This window comes from Acomys minous (assembly GCF_964271855.1).
Source record: "Acomys minous genome assembly, chromosome: 2".
NCBI lineage: Eukaryota > Metazoa > Chordata > Mammalia > Rodentia > Muridae > Acomys > Acomys minous.
The window spans coordinates 140173132-140200287 of NC_140484.1; the positions used below are offsets into that span (position 1 = coordinate 140173132).

General features: G+C 39.0%; 1 protein-coding gene across 3 annotated transcripts in view; it reads right to left on the reverse strand.

Moving 5' to 3' along the window:
* The window catches only part of SBF2 (SET binding factor 2), a 322117-nt gene that overhangs the window by 135693 nt on the left and 159268 nt on the right, over nucleotides 1–27156 (reverse strand). For all 3 annotated transcript variants that reach the window (XM_084772489.1, XM_084772490.1, XM_084772488.1), the window contains 7 exons: nucleotides 18632–18764; nucleotides 15475–15583; nucleotides 12619–12732; nucleotides 6756–6833; nucleotides 4519–4632; nucleotides 3948–4076; nucleotides 1905–2003 (listed from right to left, as the gene is read on the reverse strand). In XM_084772489.1, the coding sequence (XP_084628615.1) occupies nucleotides 1905–2003; nucleotides 3948–4076; nucleotides 4519–4632; nucleotides 6756–6833; nucleotides 12619–12732; nucleotides 15475–15583; nucleotides 18632–18764 (776 nt within the window). The remainder of the gene's footprint in view (nucleotides 1–1904; nucleotides 2004–3947; nucleotides 4077–4518; nucleotides 4633–6755; nucleotides 6834–12618; nucleotides 12733–15474; nucleotides 15584–18631; nucleotides 18765–27156) is intronic.

The following is a 27156-nucleotide window of genomic DNA, read 5'->3' on the forward strand; positions in this document are numbered from 1 at the left end:
CTTTGAAATGCATCAATAAACCATGCCTACTAAGAGAAGAATAAACTACTTCCTAATCTTCAATTTCCTCATCTGTTCAATATTATCCTTCTCTTACTGCACAGGATTATTGCCAAGCACATGGTCACTGCTAAGTGAGAACGTATGCTAAAACACTGTCATAAAGTGTAATGGAAACATTGTTACTTTTTTGTTGTTGTTGCTTCTCTAGACAGAATTTCTCTGGCTGTCCTGAAATTCCCTTTGTCAACCAGGCTGGCCTTGAACTCAGAGATGTGCCTGCCTCTGCCCCTGAGTGCTGGGATTAAAGGTGTGCACCACCACTGCCTGGCTGATAATTACTTTTTCTTTTTGGATTGCAGATAGAGCAAATCTGATAGAGTGAGGTTAGGAATCAGACATAAGAAAGTCCATAAATTTAACTCTGGATTCCCTCATTTAATAGCTACATAATTCTCAGTCAATTATGTCCTCAAGAAAATGGGTATATTGAACCTGCCTTAAATGGGTGCTATAGGATTTTAGATAATGTATGTAAAGTAGATAATGCCATGCCATTTATTTAAACTTTTGATAAATCAATTATGGCTTAAAATGAGATATGTTTAAGATTATAAAATATTGCTTTTCAGAAAAGGAACTAATTAAAAATGACAGTCAACTGAAGTATTACTATGCTGAATAATTAAAATAGAAAATTATCTTATACCAAGCCCAATCATGCTATGCCTAATTTCTTCCTGTGTTAGTTACTGTTCTTTTTATGTTATGCAAAATACACTGTCAAAACTGAAGCTATAAATTACAGGTAACTGAAGAAATAAACTAAGAACATTCAATTATGTAAGTTAACTTAGATGAGCACAGTTCAGAAAAGAAAGACCATTTGTTTTAATACAAATCATCCAGGAAGAATTATGTTTCTCAAAGGAAGGTCAGACATCCAGTGGAGAAGCTGAGCGTAACTGAGTAGAGTCGTGGGAATAGCTCAGAAGTACAGTGGATGCACAGCACGCACAAGGCCCTGGCTTCAGTCATCAGCACACACACGTGCACACACAAACAAAACATATAGCTAAATAATATTAACAAGGTAATAGTTTACCATTTCTGCTTTTAACTTACTGGTTCTCAGATTTCAAATGAATGTGACAAAGCAGTCACCAATGGCTCACTGTCAAAACAGTTTACCTTATCCAATCGCTAGACTGAACAATAACACACACTGGGGCCAGAATATTAATATCAAGTTCCTCTTTGCTCTAATTCCTTAAAAAAAAAAACCTTCCCTCTGCATTCTTCAGAGGTCCACACTCCCCACTTGATTTACGTTTCTTAGTAAAAGGAATCAGAAGCTTACAAGCAGGAGGCATCAGCACCCACTCAGCCCCAATCTGCTATGCTATACAACGCTGCCTCCTCGCCAGCCTAAGAACTCAGGTGGACAGCTCACCACATCCATCGTCTAATTTACAATGCTTCCTCTATCCAGGGAGTATTTTCACCTTTGCGTTTTCTTCTAGCTTAGTTCATTACATCATTAATTCAAAACAATGGAACTCAAATGACAACCTGCGCACGATGCAGAAGCAGAGCACACCTCTCAGCGCTGTTAAAGGTACTTCTGACTTCCAATGTGTTTAAAGTTTCTGTATTAAACAGGAGACCCGGAAGAAAGTTCACAATGAGGGCAAAGGACTTATGAGGAAAAATGTGGGCAAGACATTTTCACGACATAGTGACTGATTGTGAAAGTGTGATACATCCTGACACACAGGGCCAAGCGTGACATCTTACGATTGATTATGCAGAGCATAAGTACTGCTGCCAGAATGCTGGAGCTTCTCAGTCGTGAAAATGAAATGCCTCATTAACTTTTAAATAGACTAAATACATTTACTTACATTTTTGAATAGTTGCTCCGCAAGTTCTCTGATATGCTTTATCATCTTCAGTGGGTTATTTTCTTCAACTTTAATTCTCTCTACTTCAAAAGCTACCAACTTGGAAAAATAATCAGATGGTAATAGTCAGTACCTAAGTATGTTGAATTTAGAACCTGTATTTTCATACAATAGGCAAAACAGAAGGCATCCAAAATATGTTAATTTAAAAAACAAGTTAGATTTGTGCTGGGCTTCACCTCCACGCCAGGATGACAAAGGCATATTGAACCCACGGGTTCCAGGTGCCCACGCAGTGACTCCTGGAGAGTGGTCATCTATGGGGTGCAGAGAAGCCTTCCACCCTACAAGCCTCGCCCATGCCAACTCACTCACTTGGGAAAATTCAGAAGGCAACAAAGTCTCTAAATGCTTCCTTGACTTACAAATGTGAACAAACAATTCCTGTCACGCTGACTGGATCGCATAACCTGGGTTCAGACTCCTCACCTCTAAATGAAAACGGAGGGCAAGGTAACTTTTTAGTTCTCAAGGAGTCCGTTTCTCTATTAACTAATCATCTAAAGCAACTGTGTGCGAGTGTGTACTTACTGGAGAGAACTGACAGGAAAATATGTAGGAGGGTAAACAGGCAGAAGGGGAAAGGAACAAGAGTTTCTTCTGCTAGGAATTAGCAGATTAACCGGATAAGGCAGATTCCCCACTCTACGGAGTGTTCAGAAGACTGCCATACAGAGAAAGGCAGATTTGCTTTTCATCCCTAAGGTGTCCATTTGATGACATGTAAGCCTAAGACAGTGCACATTGAGAGCTACCTCTCCAAGCTCTATAGAATCCATGCGATATGGGAAATGCATTCTTTCCAAGGAGCAAATGTTATTTTCCTATAAAGTATATTCTCATGTAAATGGACAAAGACAGTAGGATGAGAAATATTTAAGTCTAATGCTGCAAGCAATCAACTTGACTTTCTTGCTAGAGGTTAGCAAGGAAAATGTGGTAGAAAACAGAGACAGCACATAAACTAACGTTAGTATTAATAAAGTTGCAGAGACCAGCAAAGGAGTGAGAAAAGGACTCTGGCAAGCATCTTAGTTCAGCTATATAAGCCAAGTACTTAATTAGGAACCAAAAGGTTGATATAAATGTTAGTATAATCAGAGGCCAGTGACATTAACTGTTAATTACAGGGAACCAAAGCTCCACAAGTGACTAGAGAGAACTGTGTGAGCCAGGATGATGTGCCTCACTTCTGCATGTGCTTGTTACTGAGAGAGGTGGTTGGTTTTCATCTTTGGGACAGAAGCTCTGCCCCGCTTTCCTTCCCCGTGAATATGAACTGTCTACCTTCATTCCTACAAAAGAAGCCACCAGTGGGAAGAGTAACAAGGCCTCCCCCTGGGTTCCAAGAGTGACTTTCTTTGAAGGACACCAGGAACTTTCAAATCTAATACAGTGATGTTTCAGAAACTGAAATAAAAATGATATTCACTTTCTTGTTCCCCATAATGCACTGCACTGAATATAGAATTAAAAATAAATGGAAAAATGAATTTAAAAAAGAAACACAATAAATGTAAAATAATATCCCACTCTTCTATTCTATGTCTCCTTTTATATGGCCAAATCCTTGAAAAGATAGATACAACATATCTGTCCCAAACATTTCTAGAAAATGGTACTTAGTGATTAGTAGGAATGCTATAAACATAAATTACAGCTTGATGACATTGATGGACTAAATGTAAATGCAATTTAGAGCCACATATCTCACATTAAGTTAGACTCAGCTACAAACTGACAATTGTATTTTAAAAATGAGTTTTATTTATATAAGCACAGTCCAATTTTTAAAAACATCAATCTTAGTTGCTAAAAAATTATGTACTTCTGACACATTCTACAATTTTCTAGTTTTCCCAAATAACATAATTATCAAGATTTGTAGACATAATATTTAGATTACAAAGTGTTTAAGAATCTGAGTAAATGTTAAAATAATGGGTTTTGCTTTAAACTATTAGTCAGTGATAACAACTATACCTCATCAAAGAGATCACAGGTTCTATAGGGAGGCCCTCTTTCTGAAACAAAACCTGCAAATGCCATTCCATTGAGCACTTTAGTAAGGAAATCATTCTCAACCAAACCACGCTGCCCCAAGAAAGCTGTCTGTAAAGAAAAAAAAATGTGAAATGATAAATTTATCATTGAGAAATGGACAAATGGTTAAAATTTAAAAACATAGAAAAATTGAAGTATGCTTGAATGCCTTTAGGTATTACTAAACATTGTCATAATACATATTTTTCTCAAAAGGTTTTGCTTGATACCTGAAATACTACATGTACTGTAAGAAAAAAAAAATGAATCCATCTAAAAGACAGGAGGAAAAAAAGTCATGTATTAATTCTACCTAATACTTGATTAACACTTTAATAAGAGAAAAATCAACTCTAAGTTTACATATTCTGAAGGAAAATATTATACCAGCTCTATTTGTCACTTAACACAGAGACTGTAAGCACATTCAAAAACATTAATTCATTAACATGGCTAAGAGAGGTCCTATTGGGCGAGTGCACTGGACAGACAAGCTGGCACTGTTTCTTACTTTGTGAAAATGTATCACAGGCTCAGCATGGATCCGTATAAGCTGGAGGCATGACCTATATCCTTGGAACAGTTGTGCAAATAACCTAAGGAAAACTGCGCGCACTTCTTTATCCTGAAAATGCAAAATGAAACACACAGGTAATTTAATAATAAAAAACAATCAAATAAAACAGAGAGAAGGGACGGAGTTTGAGTGAGCAGATGTGCCGGGCTTCCTGTGCTTGTCTCCCCAAGCCGTGGGCCTGAGGCTCATGAGAGTATACCTACTCTTGGGTGAAACTGCTTTGTTCTTTTTAACGAACCAAACAGAGTTTGATTCTAGTGCAGACAATTTTCTTCCAGAGGAAAAAATAGCACAGTCTACTATTTTCCTGTGGCAAAGAAAGAAATACATGACAAGACCTCTTATTTTTATATCTGTAAAAAAATTATAGTTATAAATGTAAAAGGGAAAATCTCTCAAAAGATTGTATTTTAAAGGTTTATGAAATTCTTCCAACATTTATCCAAATTATAAAAGTCTATTTTTATTCTAGTAAAATATGATTTAATAGTAAGTCTTGCCAATCCAGGTTTTTATAGAAACTTTTAAAACTGTTAAAGAAAATTACGTATTTATTCAGTCAATACCTTTACCTTATTTAAAGAAATCAAGGTCAAGAATGCTTAAGTTGTTTTTTAAAGGACCAGAGAGAGCTCTGGCCCCACATTCACCTCTAACACACGAACTGGGCAAAGTATTAAAAAAGGGGGGGGGAATCTACTATCCTTTCACTCTCTTATGATTGCTTATCAAAATTCTTTTTGGCACACTATAATCCGCTGTTTTTTATTGTTTCCATTTTTCTAAGTATTCCCCACCCCACTGCAGAAGGAGCTCCATGGTACTACGCATGCGCAGCACAGGTAAGGCCGTGGTTAATGTACAGTACTACAAGAACAGAAGAATCCAAATTCTTATGCTGAACAGTTTTCCAGGTTATAGCTAAGGTTGTGATTTCACTGCTGTCCTTACTCTTGGCCCCTAAAGAAAAAAATCACACCCCCTTTCCTAGGTTAGCACAGTGCCCTACAACTCCTTCTGAGATTATTTCTAACTCAGCTACTTCAGCAAACCTAAAAGTAAAAGCACAGTACTCTGTAAAAGTATCAAATTTGAACATTAAATTTCTTTTTTTTCTTTTAATTTTATTTCAGTAGTTTATTCAGGTTACATCTCAATTGTTATCCCCTCACTTGTATCTTCCTGTTTCCCTCTCCCTCCCCCTTCACCCTACTCCCCTCTCCTAGGTCTGTGACAGAAGGGGACCTCCTCCCCAACCATATGGTCACAGCCTGTCAAGTCTCATCCTGGTAGCCTGCTTCCCCTTCCTCTGAGTGCCACCAGGCCTCCCCACCAAGGGGGAGTGGTCAAATAGGGGGCACCAGAGTTCATGTCAGAGTCAGTCCCCACTCTCCACACAACTGTGGAAAATGAGCTGTCCATTGGTTAGATCTGATTAGGGGTCTAGGTTTACTGCATGCATTGTCCTTGGTTGGTACAATATTTTGAGCACACCCCCCTGGGGCCAGACCCGCCCTCCTTGATGGTCTCCATGTTGGGTTCCAGGACCCTCTGGGTCCTTCCCTTTCCCCATTCTCCCATATTTCTCTCAGCAGGAGTCCCAATAGGAAGTCCCAGCATCTGTCCCAATGCCCTGCTGAGTGAAGACTCTCAGAGGACATCCCTGGTGGGCTGGTGTCCAATTATAAGTGAGTAGATACCATGTGTGTCTTTCTGGGTCTGGGTTAACTCACTCAGGATGATCATTTCTAGTTCCATCCATTTGCCTGCAAATTTCAAGGATTTGCCATCTTACACCCATCAGTATGGCTAAAGATCAAAAACTCAAGTGACAGCACATGCTGGCGAGGATGTGGAGAAAGGGGAACACTCCTTCATTGCTGGTAGGAGTGCAAACTTGTACAGCCACTTTGGAAATCAATCTAGCACTTTCTCAGAAAACTGGGAATAGGGCTACCTCAAGACCCAGCTATTCCACTCCTTGGAATATACCTAGAAGATGCTCCACCACACAACAGGGACATTTGCTTAGCCATGTTCGTAGCAGCCTGATTCGTAATAGCCAGAACCTGGAACCAACCTAGATGTCCCTCAGCTGAAGAGTGGACAGAAAGCCTGTGGCACATTTACACTATGCACACTACTCAGCTACTGAACATTACATTTCTTACCAGCATTTTTGAGTGGGATAAAGCTGTTCGTGGAGGAGGGAAGGCATGATCTGCTACTTCCAAATCAGGGTGCAAAATCTAAAGTGAAAAAAGTTATGATATAAGATATCTAGGATTAATAAGACTTATTTTTTAGTTTTGGGGCCATTAGGAGAACTACCAGTACATGAATTAGATTATATTCCCGGCATGAGACATAAATCAATCGATATACTTTTGCATGCATTATTGTGGAATGATCTCTAAGATAAAGCATTAGATTTTTTAAAAAAAAGACTAGTTGGGCACGGTGGTGCACTCTTTTAATCACAGCACTCGGGAGGCAGAGGCAGGCAGATTGCTTTGATTTCTAGGCCTGGTCTACAAAGTGAGTCCAGGACACAGAGAAACCCTGCCTTGAAAAACCAGAAAGGCTTCCTGGGAGCTGGGGAGCTCAGGGGTTAAGAGCACTTGCTGGTTTTGCAGATTCAATTCCCAGCAACCACAAAATGGCTCACAACAGTCTGTAACAATAATTCCAGGGCTTTGACATACTCTTCTGGTAGGGACACATGTGGCATGAAGATAAAATATTCGTAGACATGAAAGTAACATTATAAAAAGGCCAACTAGAAAAATGTAAATAACATTGGCTCACTTATTTGAAAATAAAAAAACAAATAAATAAACGCACACACAGATAAACATACGTCTGAGTATTTACAGTTCTCAATGAACATATACGAAATTATAAAAGATTAGTTACTGCTAGGTAGGGGCCTGTTTGGGAGCAGAGCTAAACATCTATGTTGCTACTTCTTAAAAAAGGTTTATTTTTCATCTTGTAATATAAAAACTAAACAGATGATATAGAATAAGAGACCCAGAAATAAACCCACATAGCTACAAGTACCTGGTTTTTGACAGAAGTGTCAAACAGCATGTATTATAGAAAAGACAACAACCACTTCAACAAAAGGTGATAGGAAAATGATACACACATGTAAAGCAATGATACAAGACCCCCTTCTCTCATCCTGTATAAAAAAAAATCAAAACGAACCAAAAACCCTTAACACAAGATCTGAAAGTTTGCTGGGCGAGGTGGCGCACGCCTGTAATCTCAGCACTCTGGGAGGCAGAGGCAGGCGGATCCCTGTGAGTTAGAGACCAGCCTGGTCTACAAAGTGAGTACAGGACAGCCAAGACTACACAGACTTACCCTGTTTCAAAAAACAAAACAAACAAACAAAAAATCCTGAAAGTTTGAAACTATTAGAAGGAAACACATGAAAAATACTTTAAGATCTATTCATAGGCACAAAATTCTTCTGAAAAGGGCTCCAATGGTTCAGAACTAATAAATGGACCGACATGAAATGAAATCATGAACAGAGAGGAGAGACAGTCTACAGAATTAGAGAAAACCTTCGCTAGCTACAAGTATATATATCTCAGATATATGTCAAAATGCTAAACACCAATAAAACAAGTAGTCCAGGGCTGGGCGGTGGTGGCACATGCCTGTAATTTCAGCACTTAGGAGGCAGAGACAGGCGGATCGCTGTGAGTTTGAGGACAGCCTGGTCTACAAAGTGAGTCCAGGACAGCCAGGGCTACACAGAGAAACCCTGTTTCGAAAAAAATCCAAAACCAAACCAAACCAAATCAAAAAACAATTGTTCAATGTATAAATGGGTTGATGAAATAATCACATGGATAATAAATACTTTTAAAAGAATGAGTAAGATGCTTAGCAATCAGAGAAACACAAATTAAAGTCATACTGAGATCCCATCTTCCTCAAAGTTAAAGTGACTGTCATCAAGACAACAAATGACAGCAAATGCTGGCAAAGATGTGGAGAAGGTGGAACTTAAAAAAAACAAAAAACAAAAAACAAGAGTGAAACTGGTGCTTCCTCTATTTAAATCAGTATGGAAGTTCATCAAAAAAGTGAAATAACAAAACAAAAACCTACCATCTGACTTATCTACACCACTCTTGGGAGTATTAAGCTACAAGAGTCTAAATCATCCAATCACAGAAATACTTGCACACTCATGTTTACTGCAGCACTAGTCACAATAACCAAGATACCAGTCCAGATGCCTGTCAGCAGACGAATAAAGTAAGTGAATTATGAAGTTTACTGAATGTAAAGAACAAGGAAATCATGTTATTTTAAGGAAAATGAATAGAACTGGATATCACCACACTAAAGTATGGTAAGTAAAACGCAAATAGACAAATAGCATATATTTTTCTTATAAATGTAATCCAGACTTACATAGAGGGGAGCTATGTGAGGGGGAAGGGTAGGAGAAGGGGCAATAGAAGACAGTAATGAGAGGGAAACAAGTATTTTTCTCTCATATATGAAAACTAGACTTAAATGAGAAAAAGAAAGCCTGCCGTCACGGGAGTAAGGTGTAGTGATAAAGGGGCGGGGGGGGGGGGGGGGGGGGAAGGGGAGGGCAGATAACGCTGGGGGTAGAATAGGCCAAGTGCAGTGACATGTATGACAGTGCCATAACAAAAGCCTATCTTGTATGCTAACAAAAATTAATTTATAATTTTTTGGGGGGTGTCAGTGATTAAGACACTTTCTGCTCTTCCAGAGGATCCAGAGGATCCAGGTTTGGTTCCTATAGCCACCTACAACTATAGTCTCCATACCTTCTCCTGCGCCCCTCAGGCACTGCACACATATGGCGTACATACATATATGCAGGCAAAAATTCATACTCATACAAAAAATAAAAAATCTTTTAAAAATTACACTGGGAAAAAATCAAAGTAGAAAACACAGCAAACTAATGAACCGAAATACTGAAAGGAAGAAGACTCTTTTGAGCTTTGTGTTTCAGAAGAGGGTAGACTGTGATGAACCTACGGATACTAAGTAACATAAGGAAACGAAGGGCAACTACCTCAGGAAGCTAAAGGAAAAGATGAACATCTGAGTTAGGTTTTGAAGGTAAGCAAGATGGGAGAGTAGGCGGGGGTGGGAGAGGCCGAAGGAAGACTTGCACAGGGGTTCTGTCAAGTATGTAACACAGTAAGATTCTGCAGATCATTTTCAAGCTGGTGTGAGGGGACACATCTGTAAATGCAGATACATGGAATGCTGTTGAGGTAGGGTGGCAAGTGAGACACCAGCCTGGGCAACTTAGTGAGCTTCTGCATCAGATAAAATTAAAAAGAGCTGTGACATAGCTCAATAGGGTGCCAAGCAAGCATATGCAAGGCTCTGAGTTCAACCCATATACCACAAAGACAAAGGTTGTTCACAATATATTAAGAATAGATCAAAAGATCAAAAGACTCAAATAATCCTTAAAAATTAATACTAACCTGGCTATGGTGATGAAAACCTGCAATCCTAGCAATGAAGGGGGGAGGACTGTGAGTCAGACAGAGGTCAGCCTGTGATACACACTGAAACTCTGTCTCAAAATAAAAAGAACACTAAAATCTCAGCCCTAATTACAAATCACCCAGTCACTCCTATACTATCTTAATGTTTGGTGCCTTTAAACTAATTCATGGTTCTTACACAGTTCCAGTGATGTTCTGCCATTTAGCTGCAATTGTTTAGTAACCAAACAAACCTTCTATACTCAATTTTCAGAGTTTCTCTGTTATATCCCTTAAGTCTGATCTCTTTTTGGTCCTTGTTATATGACCATATACACTGCTCTTACCTCTTATTCATGACATATTATACTGCACACCTTAGCACATAACCTATTATGCTTGAGAACTGTGATAACAAACACACAGGGTTTTCCCACAAATAAACTACATATTAGCAACATTTGGTGGAGCATACAGCATGTAGAAGAATTCCTACAAAAGCAACTGTCTTAAACTAAAATGTCTCTTTGTTAATTACTGAATATTTATTAACTGCTAAATAATTACAATGAATAAGCATTTATGTAATTGCTAAATAAATACATAGGGTTTAAATACCATAAGAATTCTAGAAACATTAAATTTCTTCAATAATTCAAATATTAACTTTTCAGCTACTGCTGTATTAATCTAATTACATAGTTAATGTCTTTCTTTAAAATTATTCAACTTTTGAAAGGTAGTGTTATCTGAGTTATCTTTGGAATCACAAGTCTTATACATCATTTAAAACGTGCATTATAAGAAACCCGTAACTATCCCTGCCATGCTTTAGTTTGAGAAAGTCACCTTCTCATCTCTATGAAATAAGACATCCTATAAAATCTAGAGCACAAACCTTCTGAAGGGATATGATTTGCTCAAGGGCATCAAATTGCAGAATTTAAACTGAGTCTTATATTAGTTTCTTTACCTTTTTGTCACATCTTGTATTGCAGAGGAATTTTAATTCAGAACATGTCTGCTCTGGCAAGAGATCATATCAAAACACCTACTAGGTCTGTGTGATCTGGCTGGAATACAGACACTTCTTTAATCCGAGGAGACAGAGGCAAGCAGATCTCTTGAGTTCAAGGCCAGCCAGAGCAAGTTTTACATAAAGAAAAGCTTAGGTCCAGGCGTGGTGGCACACACCTTTAGTCCCAGCACCTATGAGAAGATTTCCAAGTTCTGTTCAGGTAGTTCAGTTGAGTCAGTGAGTGGGTGGAATTGAGAGTCAGTGCAGTGGAGTGGAGTGGCATTCATGGCAGTTCAGTTTGTAGGATTCAGTTTTACCAGGAAGTTTTACAAAGACAGGTTGAGGAGAGAACAAGCCAGATACAGGTAAAGACAGAATGAGCCAGGGAATGAGAAGGAGCCAGGAGACTAGAACAGCTTGCTGGAGTTAATTTGAGTCTAAGCAGAACAATTGAGTAAGAAGCTGAGAGAAGACAGATTGAATCAGTCAACTTGGGAGAGGCATTTGAGGCAGAACAGCTGAGTTACCCAGCCAGCCAGAGTTAAGAAAGAAGTAGAAAGGATGAGCTTATTCAGCAGTAAGTTCCCGAAGCTAAAACATAAGATTGTATGGAGGCTAGAAGCTTCCAGGATTAGGCCTAGACTAGCAGACAAGGCAGTAAGCCTCCAAGAAGACAATTACCTCAGGCAAATAAAAGTTACTCTTACATTGTATTTCAGATTACAAATTATATTGGAAAACATCAGGCTCTGCTAAATTCTTCCCTTTTATAAATAACCACTACTAAATATATAAAGACTAACATAAAGTTTGAAAGTTTTCTGAGAACTAAATCTCTCCTGGTAATTGTAAACTTTTAAGTTTCCATTTAAGGAAGGAAGAAAACAAAACACACTTCAACAGCTCAGACTAGAGTATTAAGATTATGAACACCCTCTACTACCATCTTCAAATAGAATGTGGAATTTCTTGGATTTCACTCTGTAGACCAGGCTGCCTCGAGAACTCAAGAGATCCACCTGTCTCTGACTCCTGAGTGCTGAGATTAAAGACGTGCACCACCGCACCAAGAGGGAATCAGACATTTCTGAGGAAGAGTTTTATCTTATTTTATAATATTTGAGTACTACATAAAGATGCTGAGTGAGAAATAAAACTTTATATAATTACCTAGTAAATGAAGGATTCTCCTCTAAACACTATAAAAGAATATATTTGTTTCAAACACAGGACTCTAAATTTACACTCTAACAGGGTATGGTGGTACATACCTTTAATCCCAAAACCTGGGAGGCAGAGGTAGGTGAGGTCAAGGTCAGTTTGATCTACATAGCAAGTGTCAGACCTACATAGTGACAGCATGTCTCAATATATGTGTGTATGTATAAACATGTATACACACATACATACATATATACATATATAATTGTAGACAATGTTTTTCTAATTCCTGTTATCTGTTTCAGGTTTAAATCAAGAAAAAGTGCCATGAACAAAGAGTCATACCAAAGAAAGTGCTGCTTGGGTCTGATGAAGAAGTGGCTCCGGGAGGGAAGAAAGGTGAATGCATTCAGGAATTTTAATAGTGCCTCCATCCAAATCTGCTATGATTACATCCAACTGAAAAAGATTTTTAAAATTAACCATAATTCATAAGATGTATTTGTTGTTAATTAAATTAACTGACCTTGACTAACTCAAACTGAGAAAAATAAAATGGAGGAAGAGGTTCTTGGCTACCACAGTAGGCTCTGGGCTTAAAACTTCCTCATTACTCTACATTCCCTAACTTCCTTTGAAATTAGTTATTACACATGAGTGCACTTCTGGCAGTGGAGGATGAAAAATGACATGGCACTTCTGGCCCTTTCTACGTCCTCTTTCTTCTTTCCACAGGGAGAAGCTATGAACTGGCAGCAGTCTAGCTTTAGTCATCCAGATGGCTTGGATGGTAAATGATGCCACAGAGCCAACTACCTAGACACACTGGTGAGCTGGTGAACTTCTATGAAGTGCTACACGCTAATAATAAAACTCCATGCTAACTGAGTTATTGCATCTGCATTCCATACAAATCAGTAAACAAAGCAGTATGTCCCAAACGATGACTGTTTAGACGCAAAGCCGAGCTGGAAGGTGGCGATGTGCATCTGATTCCAGCACTTGGGAGGCGCAGGATGAGCTCAAGGCCATTCTCAGCTGTGCAATGAGGTCAAGTCTGTGATACATTAGACCCTGTCTCAAAAACCAAGACTACAACAAAAACGCCACCCTCAAACCTGATCTGTAGCATTTCAAAGCTCATATTTAAAAATAAGTAAATATGGAAGATTTTTATAATGTGATTGTAATTCATTCTTACTCGTTCATTAAGATGTGAAGAAACCTACAACAGGCAACATTTGGTTTGTCCTATCTCTATACTTAGTAGCTATTAAAATTATTTACAAATTGTATGGGCCTACTTTTTAATCAACATGCTTATTAGCTTATATATTTTATATGATAATACTAAAGTTATACAGAACTAGATATAAAATACAATGTTAGAAGAACTGACTGGTATACACATGGAGGTCTTATCTAATCTCTTGATTGTGTCAATGACATCTCTGATATGGTTCCAGCTGCTATGCAAGAAGCATCAATGCGTCCTTCTTTGCTGGCATTTAGAGTAGAAGCAGCAATACGTCTGTGGATTACATGTGTCATGTAATCAAATCCTTTAGGGAAATAGATGTTCTTATACTTGCTGGAAAGTGCCACATAGCCTGCTCCCTGCACTTCAGTCACAGTGCTTCAGAGTGCACTCCTCATCTCACGTTAGGAATCCCAGTCCATTACTCAGCTGCTCTAAGATCTGGAAATATCCTCAATAGAAATTTGTTTCTGTATCCATTACACCTGCTGATGCTATTTTAGTGTTTTATAGCTATGAACAACTACTCTCTTCTTTCTCTCTATGACAGTCCTTAAATATTGATCTTTAGCTGTTAAATGGTATTAAAATATTACTTGAGATAACTTCCTCAGAGAACTTTAGTCTCTAAACTTTTGATTCTGATGTCCTCTGATGTACAGTTTTGGTACCACTAGTCCAAAATCAAGTTATTCTTGAACTAGCTTTAGCTTCTCGTTAGTCACATGGACCAGGATTTTGGTGGTAGCTCAAAGTGAACTTAGTTCCACAAAAGTTAAACTCTCTGCAAACTATTTTATTCCTGTTAGCTTTCAGGTATTCTATATTGTCAGATCTCATTCTAAAACACTAATAAATTAAGCATTATAAGAAAATTACAAATAAAATAATGGATTATTAAACCTTTATTATCATCTACAGCAGCGGTTTTCACCCTGTGGGTTTGTGACCCTTTTCGGGTCGATTGAAACTTTACAGGGCTCATCTAAGACCATCAGAAAACACAGACGTTTCTATTACGATTCATAATAGTAACAAAATTACAGTTGTAAAGCAGCAACAAAAATAATTTTGTGGGGCCAGAGAGATGGCTCAGCAGGTAAGATCACTTCCAGAGGTCCTGAGTTCAATTCCTGGCAACCAGATGGTAGCTCAAACCATCTATAATGTGATCTGATGCACTCTTCTGGCATGCAGGTGTACATGCAGATAGAGCACTCAAATACATAAAATAAATAAATATTTTTAAAAAATAATCTTATGGTTGAGGGTCACCATAACAAGAAGAACTGTATTACAGGGTTGCAGCATTAGGAAGGAATATAGAGTTCTTCATATGAGGAATTCGATAAGATAAATCGGGTCTGCTACACAAGGGTTATTTAAAAGTGAGACATGTTGGCACATGCCACCGCTTACTCAGAAGGCTCTTGTGATCTCAGGAGTTTGAAGCTTTCCTAGGCCACAGAGCAAGGCCTTTTTTTGGTTTATTTGTTGCTGTTTGAAACATGACATGATGTTTGTGTGAAGGTCAGAAGACAACTTTCAGTAGTTGGTTCTTGCCTTCCACCTTGCTTGGGGGGCGGTTCTCTTATTTCTGCTGCACTGTTCTCTTTAGGTTAGCTAACATGTAAGCTTCCAGGTGATTCTCCTTTCTCAGCCAGGGGTGTATTACAAATACCACTGCAATAAACTCAGGTCAAGCATTTTTACCCACGGAGCCATGCCCCGTCTAAAGCTATTTTATTCATGAATAAATATATGAATGAATACATAAATGTTTCTTTAAAACTCTCATACTTGCTAAATTAAATATATTTAGATTTCTTAATGTTGTTTTCCTTATAGTCTTTCTTTATATGAGACATATACCATATCTGAAAATAATAATGATGTGGAAACCTTTTCAGGTGACTCAAGGTCTGGACGTTCTGGATACTTACAAGCTCATGGACCTCAGTCTTAAAGATGGAGTGCACGCCAATGATGAAAGGGGTTGGAGAACTCAAGACTTCCAGTAGCTGGGCTGGAAGAATGGGTATGTAAGGGTAACTGGAAGCAAGAAAAACATTTCATCTATGTTATTTTACCACAATAGGAACACATTTCCCTTTATTTCTGTGCAGTCTGGACTGTAAAAGTGTATTTGTTGATTCTGTGAGAATTTTATACCATGTATTTTCATCATATTCAGCCTGACTCCTCTCTAATTCCCTCCAGATACACTAGCACCACTCTAAGCCACCCCCAGCTTTGTGTCTTCTTTTTAAAAATTATTAATTAAATATTTGAATTTCATACAATGTGTTTCTATCATAGTCACTCACGACCCAGATCCACCTCCACCTCCTTGTAAAGGAATTTTAATTTACAACATGGCTGCTCTGGCAAGAGACCACATTCAAAGACCTTCTAGGTCTCTGGGATCTGGCTTGAATACAAACACCTTTAATTCAGGAGACAGAGGCAAGCAGATCTGAGTTCAAGGCCTGCCTGGTACAGGGCAAGTTTCATGTAAGGAAAAGCTTAGGTCCAGGTGTGATGGTACATGCCTTTCATCCCAAACAACGAAGGTAAAGATAGTTTGTAGACGGAAGCACCCATGTTTGAAAGTAATGTTTAATTGAGTGGCAGAAAAAAGTGATGAGTCAGAGAAAGATATGAAAGAATAGGACATGGCCAACTGTCATGAGAAGACAGAGGAAAGGTAGGCAACAGAGAGAGATAGGGATGGGGGGGGGGGCAGGTCGCAGAGAGAGAACTCAGATGAAGACTGAATGAGCCAGACAATGAGAAGGAACAAGAAGATTAGAAAAGATTACTAGAGTTAGTCTGATGCCAAGCGGAACAATTCAGGGGGCCAAGAGAAAGGCAGGTTGAATAAGTCAGCTGAGAGAGGAGTTTGAGCCAGAACAGCTGAGTTGAACCAGCCAGCCCAGAGCTCAGTGAGAACAAATAAAGGTGAGCTTATTAAGCAGTAAGTCTCAAAGGCTGAAACCTTCTAGGCCTAGGGTAGACTGTATGGAAGCTGGAAGCCTCCAGGATGGGGCCCAGTTAGCAGACAGAGGCAGTAATCCTCAGAGACAATTGAAACAGGCAGATAAAAGTTCCTTTTATACCTTCATATTCCTAACTTTGTGTTCTTTTGGGTTTTCTTTTTCAGTCTGAATTTAAATTTATTTATATTTAGAAATTATCAAGTAGGCCTAGTGTGGTGGTGGCAGCCTTTAAGCCTACTATTTGGGAGGCAAGGGTGTGTTTCTATGAATTCATGGCTGGCCTAGGTATATACTGAGTTCTAGTCAAATCAGGGCAAGCAGACATATGAACTCACAGCAGCTGTAACAGCACATACAAAGCCTGTGCAAGCCCAAGCCAGACCAAATCCTGGAATGAAGATGGGAACTAGGCATTCAATCCTACCTCTAGCCACAGAGCTATTGGCAACTGTTAGCTGCTGGGAAAGGAAGAAACAGTTTTCTTTGTAGGTATAGCCCTGGTAAGCCCACCATCTTCCAGTGGAAGACCATACATCCAAGATTATTTGCACAGCACAAATTTATTTATTTATTTATTTATTTATTTATATACAAGATTGGGTGGGTAGGGAAGGAGAGTGGATCTGGGGAAGTGTTTGGGGGTCAGGATATGATCTAAACATGAAACGAACTCTCAAAAAACTAATAAATATTTAGTACAGCACTAAAGAACTAAAAAAACTATCAATTTTATTGGCATGATTGTTAACACTAAGGTTCTGAAAGGAATGATTTTCAAGATCTCAGTGTTAAAGACACGATCACAGAAGCTGAGTGGTGGTGGCACACTGGCTTTGATCCCAGCACTCAGGAGGCAGAGGCAGGCAAAATCTCTATGAGGTCAAGGTCAGCATGGCCTACAGAGTGAGCTCCAGGGCAGCCAGGGCTCTACCAGGAAACCTTGTCTCAGGAGAAAAAAAAAAAAAAAAAAAAAAAAGATACGCACAGGTAATAAAACACAAAGTAAATGGATTCCAGATAAGGATCCTCCTCCTTCCTCCTAAGCAAGTCTCTTTAGACTGCCTGCTGTTCTAAAGCATTCTTTTTAAAAAAAATATTTGTTTATTTGTATGTGCATCGGTGCTTTGCCTGCATGTTGTCTTTGTGAGGGTGTCGGATGCCCTAGAACTGGAGTTACAGACAGTTGTGAGCTGCCATGTGGGTGCTGGGAATTGAACCTGGGTCTTTTGGAAGAGCTTCCAGGGCTCCTACCCACTGAGCTACCTCTCCAGCAACCAAGCATTCTTCTTAATTCAGACTTCTGATATCAGAGGAGAGCTCACAGGACCTCTACTCTCAAGGCAATGTAATGACGTGTCTAAATAACACTGTGCTTGATGCTTGCATTCAATAACATGTAGATTAAAATTTTTTAATGCAAATTCCAGAGGTGATCTAAAATTTTATTTAATGTTCATGAATTTAAGTTTCTGGGACATTATGATTAGCAAAGTAAACCAGAGTAAAACATTCTACCTGTAGTATGACGTGCCATAATGGTTTACATTTTTAAAAATTAAAAAACATTTTTTTCATGGAAATATTTAATATCCATTAAAAATAAATGAGAAAATTATAACGAAGGTCTGGCTACACCAGGTTTAACAATTACTAATGTATAACCATGTGTGTTTACCACTTATGTTTTATTTTCTTTGTTGTTGTGAAGAAACATCACATCATTTATATACAAATAATTTAAGAGGCATTTAAAACAGATAAGGATTCTTAATTAACAGAATTCCAATAACTCCTAAAAAGTAATACTTGTATAAACTAGCATTAACCAAATAATTTTATTAGCACTGAAAGATAATTAAATATTGCCAATAATATTCTTCAACATAAATTAAATATGTTTCACTAAATTAATCAACACCAGGTGATGCACAACTTGGAAAATTCCCAAATTTTAGACTAGACTTTGCTAGAATGATGACTCTCTAACTTCATATAACAAATCTCTGTGGTTCAAAGCAACTGGGCAACGACATTCTGATTTATCAACAAGTAGTGTGCAATGTGGGGAGAAATAAGATTAGCAAGTAAAAACACCCGTCACCTGTATTTAAGAGGAAACATTAAAGATCCCAGCGCTCTACAGGCATCACTAAGTCTCTGGAAACTTGCTGAATGGAAGAGAACCTTATTTTCTGTAAGGACTGCACAAAAGAGGTTGAGGACATTTTGAATGCCTGAAAACAAAAAAGCAAAGGCTTACTTAACATAACAAATTATATTGTGTTGCGACCAATCACAGATTGTCAATGATGAAAAAACAAAAGGCAATATTCTAGAGATCTCCAAAGGAAAATTACCTATACAACTTATAGGCCTCTGTATTCCAAGGTATCTAGTTGTGTCTTTACTCTTTACACCACTGTGATACTCACTGATCATATGAATTGTCTGGAAATTTACTATTACCAGAAGATAACCTTGGCTTGCACTGCTTAAGAGCTTGCTTTTTGAGCTAGGGCCACTCACTGACCTGGAGCTAGACCAGTAGGCTAGGCTGGCCAGTGAGCCCCAGCAATCTGTCTACCTGACTTGCATCCCAAGTGCTGGGACTGTAAGAACACCCTACCACACTCAGCTTTGCTTGTGGGTAGCCCAGGAATTAAAGGCACTTTACCGACTAAGCTGTCTCCACAGCCCACTTTCTGCAGTGCACTGTGACTATGTAAAATATCATAACTGGAGGAAGGTAATTGTGTATGCATACATAAGGACTATTTTTATTAATGTGGTTACTTCTTGTGAACCAAATTACTTCTAAAAATATTATCTATCTGAGTGCCACACACACTGCAATGCACTCTTGAAATCCTCGCTGCTTAGGGATGAGGTCAGGAGGACCACAACTGAAGGTTATCCATCCTGAACACCTCAGACCCTGTCTCAGAACAAGGTAGGGGGGGAAGACGGGGTACAGCTCTGCAGTAGAGGACTTGTCTAGCACGCAGGCACAAGGAAGGTTCTGAGCTCAGTTCTTAACACAGGAAAACACACAAACCCATATGGACGCATCAGTTTCCTATGGCTGCTGTAGCACACTAGGACATTTATTCAGCACAGGCGTATTAGCTTCTGAGGCCTCAAGTCCCTCTTTTAGATTTCTATTTTCTAGCTTTCCCCCAACATCCTTTGGCTCCTGGTTGCCTTTTATCTTCAAAGATGATACCGGCCACTTGATAGTCTCACTTTGGCACCAATCTCCTGCCTCTCTCCTTCATCTCGTATGGGCCTTGTCATGACACTGAGCTGACCTCAGGTGGCAGCTCCTCAAGAAGTGACCTTGAGCAGGATTCCGAAGGATGAGCAATATCAGGGCAACAAGACTTTTTCAAGAAGAGTCTATGGAAGAATTTGTCCCTTCCTGAACTTTGTTCTATAACAAGAATGATGACAATGATCCATTTATATGTTTCTTAAGAAAAGAAGATTCATACGGTATCACACAGAGTGTGAAGAAGGTGTGTATTCAGTTATGACAGACTCTATCCCACTTAGACTGGAGGAAAATGTACAGAACCCAGTTCGCCTTCTCAAGGGGAGACGGTCAGACATGTCATAATTGTGAAACTAAAAGACAGTATTTTGATATTCTAATGGGTAAATTTTTCTTTACCCCAAAAAGTGTACTTTAAAAAAACCTGTTCACACTCAAGCTCCATATTTCTAATATTAAGTATTTTAAATTTTACATAACTGGTAATCTCAAATTTTAAGGCATCACACTGAGTTCTACTCCTTAGTAGCAATGTTTGAAGCTGTGCTCATAGCCACAGTTGCTTAGAAAACAAATGCGACAGCAATGACAGGAGGCCTGCTTGACCTGGGTAGCTTCTTGGTCGGCTGACGTCTATCTCCTTCTAGTACTGCACAGTAGCAGTAAATGGGACAGAATGGAAAACACTCTGGTGATAATCTCTACGGCATTTACTACACTGATACATACACACCCTGGTGACTGCTCAAACACTACAGCATTCTCCCCCCCACCTCCACCTCCACCTCGCTCCCATGCCCCACCTCCAGACAGTGCTTCCCTGCGGAGCCTTGGCTGTCCTGGAACTCATTCTGTAGACCTGGCTGGTTTGCAACTCAGAGATCTGGCTGCGCCTGCCACCTAAGTGCTGGAATCAAAGGCATGTGCCACTACTTAAAGCATTTTTAAAATTACTTCCTGATCTCAATTTTCTTAGAGAGTTAAGTTTTAAAATTAAGTGCTTAAGACTTAAATGCATTTGTTCTCCATTTAAAAAGAACAACAAAGCCTTTACTCCAGCGTCTCCACTGAATAGTAAATAGATGTATCAACAGAACACTTTGCCTCAGTTTTCAAAAGGGTAAATGGAGGAACAGAAGGCTATAGCTTTTAAGCTTGTACTTTACCATGTGTTATGTGTATATTTATACAGTGTATGTGAGAGCTTGCATACACATGCCATGAGGCACATGCAGAGGTCAGAGGACAACTTTGTGGAACTGGTTCTCTCCTTCCATCTTTGCGTGCTTTGGGGATGGAATTCAGGTCAGCAAGCATGCACAAGAAAGCACAGCCACCTGCATCCCACCTCACAGCCCAGAAAGCCATACTTTGAAGACAGGATATGTTTTGGAAAGTCTTGCTCTCCTTTTCTGGTCAATTCATGGTAGGGAAAAGTTTAATACTAGTTAATTAAGGCTATAGTCATGAAGATTTATCATTTAATTGACCAATAATTATTAAGTGCCTATATCTCTGCATATTAGGTTGTAACAGTGACTAACTAGACTTCTGAGATATGAAAAAAATGCTAAATCCTTGGGGATGGCGATAAACATGAGGCAGACTCTTGGGAGTTCACAGGTTAGTAGGGATGGTAAATTGATAAAACACAACAGAATACAGAAATATACAGTGTATAAGACAGCACTGAAGCTGGACATAGTGGCTATAATCCCAGCTCAGGGAGGCAAAGGCAGGCGGATATCTGTGAGTTTGAGGCCAGCCTGGTCTACAAAGTGAGGCCAGGCCAACTTAGGCTACACAGAGACCAAAAAAAAAAAAAAAAAAAAAAAAGAGATAGCATAGAAAAGAGGGCAATTGATACTCCTGCCATTTGAAAGCTGTATGCTTACATGTTCAGCAGGCATATTTTACAGAAACACGAATCTCTGAGGTGCTAAAAGGAAGATCAATGCACTTTAACTACGGCTGTCTTACCATAGGTCATTTATGTTCATTAAAAGAAACCTACACCGACTTACTTAACAGTATCTTTCAAGTGCTGTAAGCATAACGGGGGGAGCTGGGGAGATGACTCAGTCAGGAAGAGATCTGAGATCATGTGTCCCCAGCACCCAGTAAAAGCCAGACATGGCCACACACCTTTGTAACTTTGGCTCTGCTGTGATAGGGTGGGGAAGAGATAGGTGGATCCCCAGAACGCACTGGCCAGCCAGACTCAAAGCCAGTCTGTGAACTCTCTGTTTAGTAAAAGATCCTGTCTCAAATGGGAAGGCAGTGAAAGACACTCAACCAGAGGCATCAACCTCTGGACTGTATATGCATGAGCACATATGTATGTACACTGCCCTCCCCATACACACACACACACACACACACACACACACACACACACACAGAGTGAGAGAGAGAGAGAGAGAGAGAGAGAGAGAGAGAGAGAGAGAGAGAGAGAGAGAGAGAGAGAGAGAGAGAGACACAGAGAGACAGAGACAGAGACAGACAGAGACAGACAAAGAGACAGACGGGGGGGATATTAAACATGATGGTTCATGCTTGCAACTGCAGTGCTCAAGAGGCAAAGGCAGGAGAACTGCAAATTGAGGCTAACTTGGGCTACATAGAAAGATACAGTCTCAAAAGTAAAAAAAGTAAGAGAGAAGATAGTTTTACATCAGGATGCTTCTGAATTATCTTCAAATTATATAATGCACAAATACATATGCTTTTATGTGTGACCCTGGAGAAAGCAAAGCACACCAGTCAACAAGGACCAAATGGGCAATGATAGTCTTTGGCATTTGTAAAACAGTTCTTTTACAGAACTCGCATAAATATTGACTCTTTAATCTGAACATGAAAAATTGCTATTAGTTTCTTGTTTTGTTTTTGTTTTTTTCCCCAAGACAGGGTCTCTCTGTGTAGCCTTGGCTGTCTTGGACCCGCTTTATAGACCAGGCTGGCCTCGAACTCACAGAGATCCACCTGCTTCTGCCTCCCGAGTGCTGGGATTAAAGGTGTGCGCCACCACACCTGGCTGAGTTTCTTAATACTATTCTATTTCTTATAGCTGACTGCTCAGGTTCTACTAAACATTCCCTCTTCCATAAAGGCCTTTGTGGTTCCCTGTACTGCTGATCTTCTTCCTTCCAGAGTGCTACAACAGCCATTATATAAAAGAAGTAACTACAATGGCCATTACATAAGAACATGAGTGCTATGGGGACTTTAGTACAGATTCCTGTGCTATTATTATAAGGAGTTAGACTAACAGTCTTCTTCAGAGATCTGTAGGCTCATGTGAACACATGTTAAGCTGTTTTGTCAAGACAGTGTTTTAGCATGAACTAATGAGCTTAACTTTCTCAAATACTCAAAATGCACAATGACATTTAAATGTTAAAAGCAAAAACAGGTAAAAAACTAATTTTCTATTTTCTCCTTTTCCATCTAGGACATAATATGCCATTTATAGCAATAACCTCTTGAGTACTCAAATTCTCAACCTATCTTTAAAGCCATACAGAATTGGGGGGGGGAGGCATGGAGAAGAAAGGCTACTTCATTTCTTTCTCCTGTAAGAGAGAATAAGACAGAAACACGTCACAGAGCTACATGGATAAGCTAGCAAAGGCAGAAGCACAGTCCAAGGCACTGGATTTTGACCACATAAGGGAAAGAGGACAAAATCACTCTACAACTAATGTCTTCAACCTGGAGCTTCATGACTTTATTCATCAATGCATGCTCCTTAGAGGTGCTGTCTTTGAAGGCTGTACTTCTTAGTTTTGTTTGTTTGTTTGTTTGTTTTGGAGGCAAGGCTTCTCTGTGTTGTCCTGGCTGTTCTAAAACTCAATCTGTAAACCAGGCTGGCCTTGAACTCAGAGCTCCACCTACCTCTGCCTTCCCATTGCTGGGAGTAAAGGTGTACACTGCTGCCACCTAGCCTGAGGAAGTAATTTTGTTTATTTTAAGGCTTCACTTTCCTCTATGGTGATGTTTTAGGAATGTAAACTTTAAAAAATGTTCCTGAACAAGTTTGTGCCAAAGCATTATTACATGCTGCAACAGAAGCTTTTCTGGAAGACAGAAGTAAATACCAGATTATTTTCTACCAAAGCATTCAAAAACAGAAGTAATTTTCTGAATAACATGATATTACCTAAATCAACATTTTAGGAAATTTATGTGCAAAGTAGAAATAATGTTTGAAGATAAATAAAAGCATGTTTTAATAAGTTAAAAAATATATTGGATACACATGGAGTCAGAGAAACACCAGACCCAGTAACAGATAATGAAAAGGGATAAAAGTTACATATGAGTGGCTAGAAAGGTACAGAAAGAGATGAAGACGAACAGGGAATTACAGAGCATGAAAGCTGGAATGGCAGAAACACAATTGCTTTAGCAAACAGAAACCTTTCAAACGGAGAAAACCAAATTGTTATCATAAAAGCTCTTAGAACAAAGGAAAGTTCTCATTATATTTTGACTTTTGACAGAAAAACTAGTCATGACTACAAAGAATCCCTACAGTCCTAGCTGCTTCCTCTCTCTGTTTTGTAACCCCAGCCTCAAGCTCGCAGCCCACACGTAAGCTCTAATTATGGGCGAACAATGGCTTCTATAAAACCCAACCAAAGGCCTGGTGGTCAGAGAACGCCTAGACAACTGTCCCCACAGGATGCTTTGTTGTGCAGTTGTGTACGTCCATCCATCTGTTTGGCATTCCATCTGCCAATCAATCCTCCCTCCCTCCCTTCTTCCTTTCTTCCTTTCCTCCTTCCTTCATTTTCTAAATCAGCGAGTCCCCTTATTAAACATTTTTCCTGCTTTCCTTCATTGACTTTTTTCTTTTCTTTTCTAGAAAAGGTCAATGTAGAATATGTAAACAAAGGATTATTTAACTCAATATTAAGCTAAAAATAATAGAGTAAAATAAAAATAATTTTAAAAGATCATCTTCAAATGACCAATCACCAAATCACCTTCAATTCTGACTCTGTTCTGCTGCAGAACTGAACATCTTATGAGACACGATTAGCCTTTCCTTATTCCTGAGGGACTGTGCCGGACCCCGAGGAAAAAACAGTGGGGAAATACAGCACTTTTAGAAGCCCATCCACAGTCTCCCAAGGGAAAATCCTTATAAATACAATAGAGCTTTCCTATTTAGTTAGGGCAGAATTATCAGAGCCTCTCAAAGACATCTCAGAAACAATATTTACTAGTTCTTCACTGTCCTCTTTTAGATTTCTTATCAAGTGAGAAGGATAAAAAATTTCATTTGCCCAAGATTATATATTTAGGGTTTTTAAATGTTTTCTTTAGAAGTTGAGAAGAATACTTTTTTTAGAAGAATATTTTTATGAATTATAATTTTTTAATTGTAAGATTATTGTGTGTAGAACAGCACACAAATTGAATGCATGGTTTTATGTATTATCTTACAAATGTCACCCACCTACATCAAGAAATAAGATTTTCTTTTACCTGTAAGATAAAACACAGCTGTAGAACAGCACATAAACTGAATGCATGGTTTAATGAATCTCCAGCACCTAAGTAACTGTCCTGATTTTTATCTAAACCAATTTTCTAATGTTTCTATAGGCAATTTTTTAAACCCTGAAGTATATTTTCATAGACATAAGAGTTCAGTCTCACTGTGTGAAAACCAGATGTCTTTGGGGGGGGGGGCAGGGCAAGGATTGTTACTCAAGAACCTAGGACTTGAATGATAATTTCTGAAAACCTGCTTCTGAAATTTTAAGAAATCACATTATGTATTTGGGGTAGGCACAAGGATGGAGAGAGTGCATGAAAGCCATGGCGTGCCAGCAAGGTAGGAAGACAATGTATAGAGGAATCTGCTCTTTAACCTTACCAGGTAGATTGCCAGGACTGAACCTAGGGTCTGGTCAGCAGCAGGAGCCTTTACCAGCTGCACCATCCTTCTGGCAACAAGAGTCTGCATTTTGAGAATTATATCCTCTTGATGCATGCAGCTTTTTTATCTTCACCATTTACTGACTTGAGACTTTGTTTAAAAAAAATACTGGTAATTTAAAGTAATGAGGGCTCCTACTATGCTTTTCTAAGATATTAAGATAATAACTGTTAATACATATAACTTTATAAATACATGGCATTTTGTATTCATTTATTAATTAAACTATTTCCAATTTCCAAAAGGGGTAATTTCCTTCAATTTTTTTTATTGTTACTATGATTCCTTATTGATAAATTTATATTGATAGGAAAATAAACTATCCGTAGCTCAGAAGAAGACAGCAATCCAATTTGTTATTTTGAAACTTATGTATCTTAAAATACTTGCTGGCCTCAAATTCAATAAAAGCTTGCCCCAAACAGTCTTGCCTCTATTGCACTAGTGGGCACATCTTGCCTAGTCAGTATTGTAGCCTGCAGGGTCCAACACTGGATAAAGCAATTGATATCTTTTCTCTCACAGGAGACTACACAGCACCTTCTAGCCTTAGCCAGCAGTTAGTTTCCTGGTCAATTCAAGGCTGACTTTTCTGTATCCTGCACCCAAAGCATGTGGTGTCGTCAGCCGTAGGGTTTTACAGTTTGGTTAGTGTGGGCACCCAAGAGCAATGGAAATAGTCTGTAGGGTATTCAGGGAGGGAAGTACCTTGTTCCGGGCACTGAGAGTTTCATTTAATAACCCATGTCTTTGGTAGCAGCATTGTACACTAACGTAGAATACTTCTGTACAAGCTCCTTTTTAAAAAACCTGTTTAATTAGCCCACAAATGTTAGAGTTTTATAGGGCTTCGTCATATATCTCTAGTTTTGGTTAGCTCATACTCTATTCCTTTCCCCCATCGCCAATTTAACTTTTAGATTCCTGTACTCTCTCCCTGGTCTTTTATGTAGCCATTTTCTCCAGAATCAAATCTCCCATCTTGGAGGGATGTTATCCTATTAAAGGTCAATGAAACAAAATGTGTATCTAAGGGGAGGTAAAAACATCCCATTCTACAAAGAATCTCCTTTAAGATAAAAGCCATAAAAAGGAAGGTAAGACATTCCAAGGAGTGGAGAAATAGTCCATTCTACAGGAAGTGGGGCCTTAAGCTCAACAACCCAATAGTCTCAGGAAGTCACTGAAACTGACTTGATTCACTAGACCTCCTCCCTCTCCAAGAATGTATAGGCAGTAAGGACTACTGAGAAAAACTGAAAGAGGCATGACCAGCCAAACGGCCTAAAGAGGCTCCGAACAACTGACAGGCTTGGGAAGGACACTCTTCAACATGACAACTTGTTTGCAGTGTGTGCAGTGTGCTCCAGGTTTTCAGCTTTCATGAGCTGTCACCTGTGTT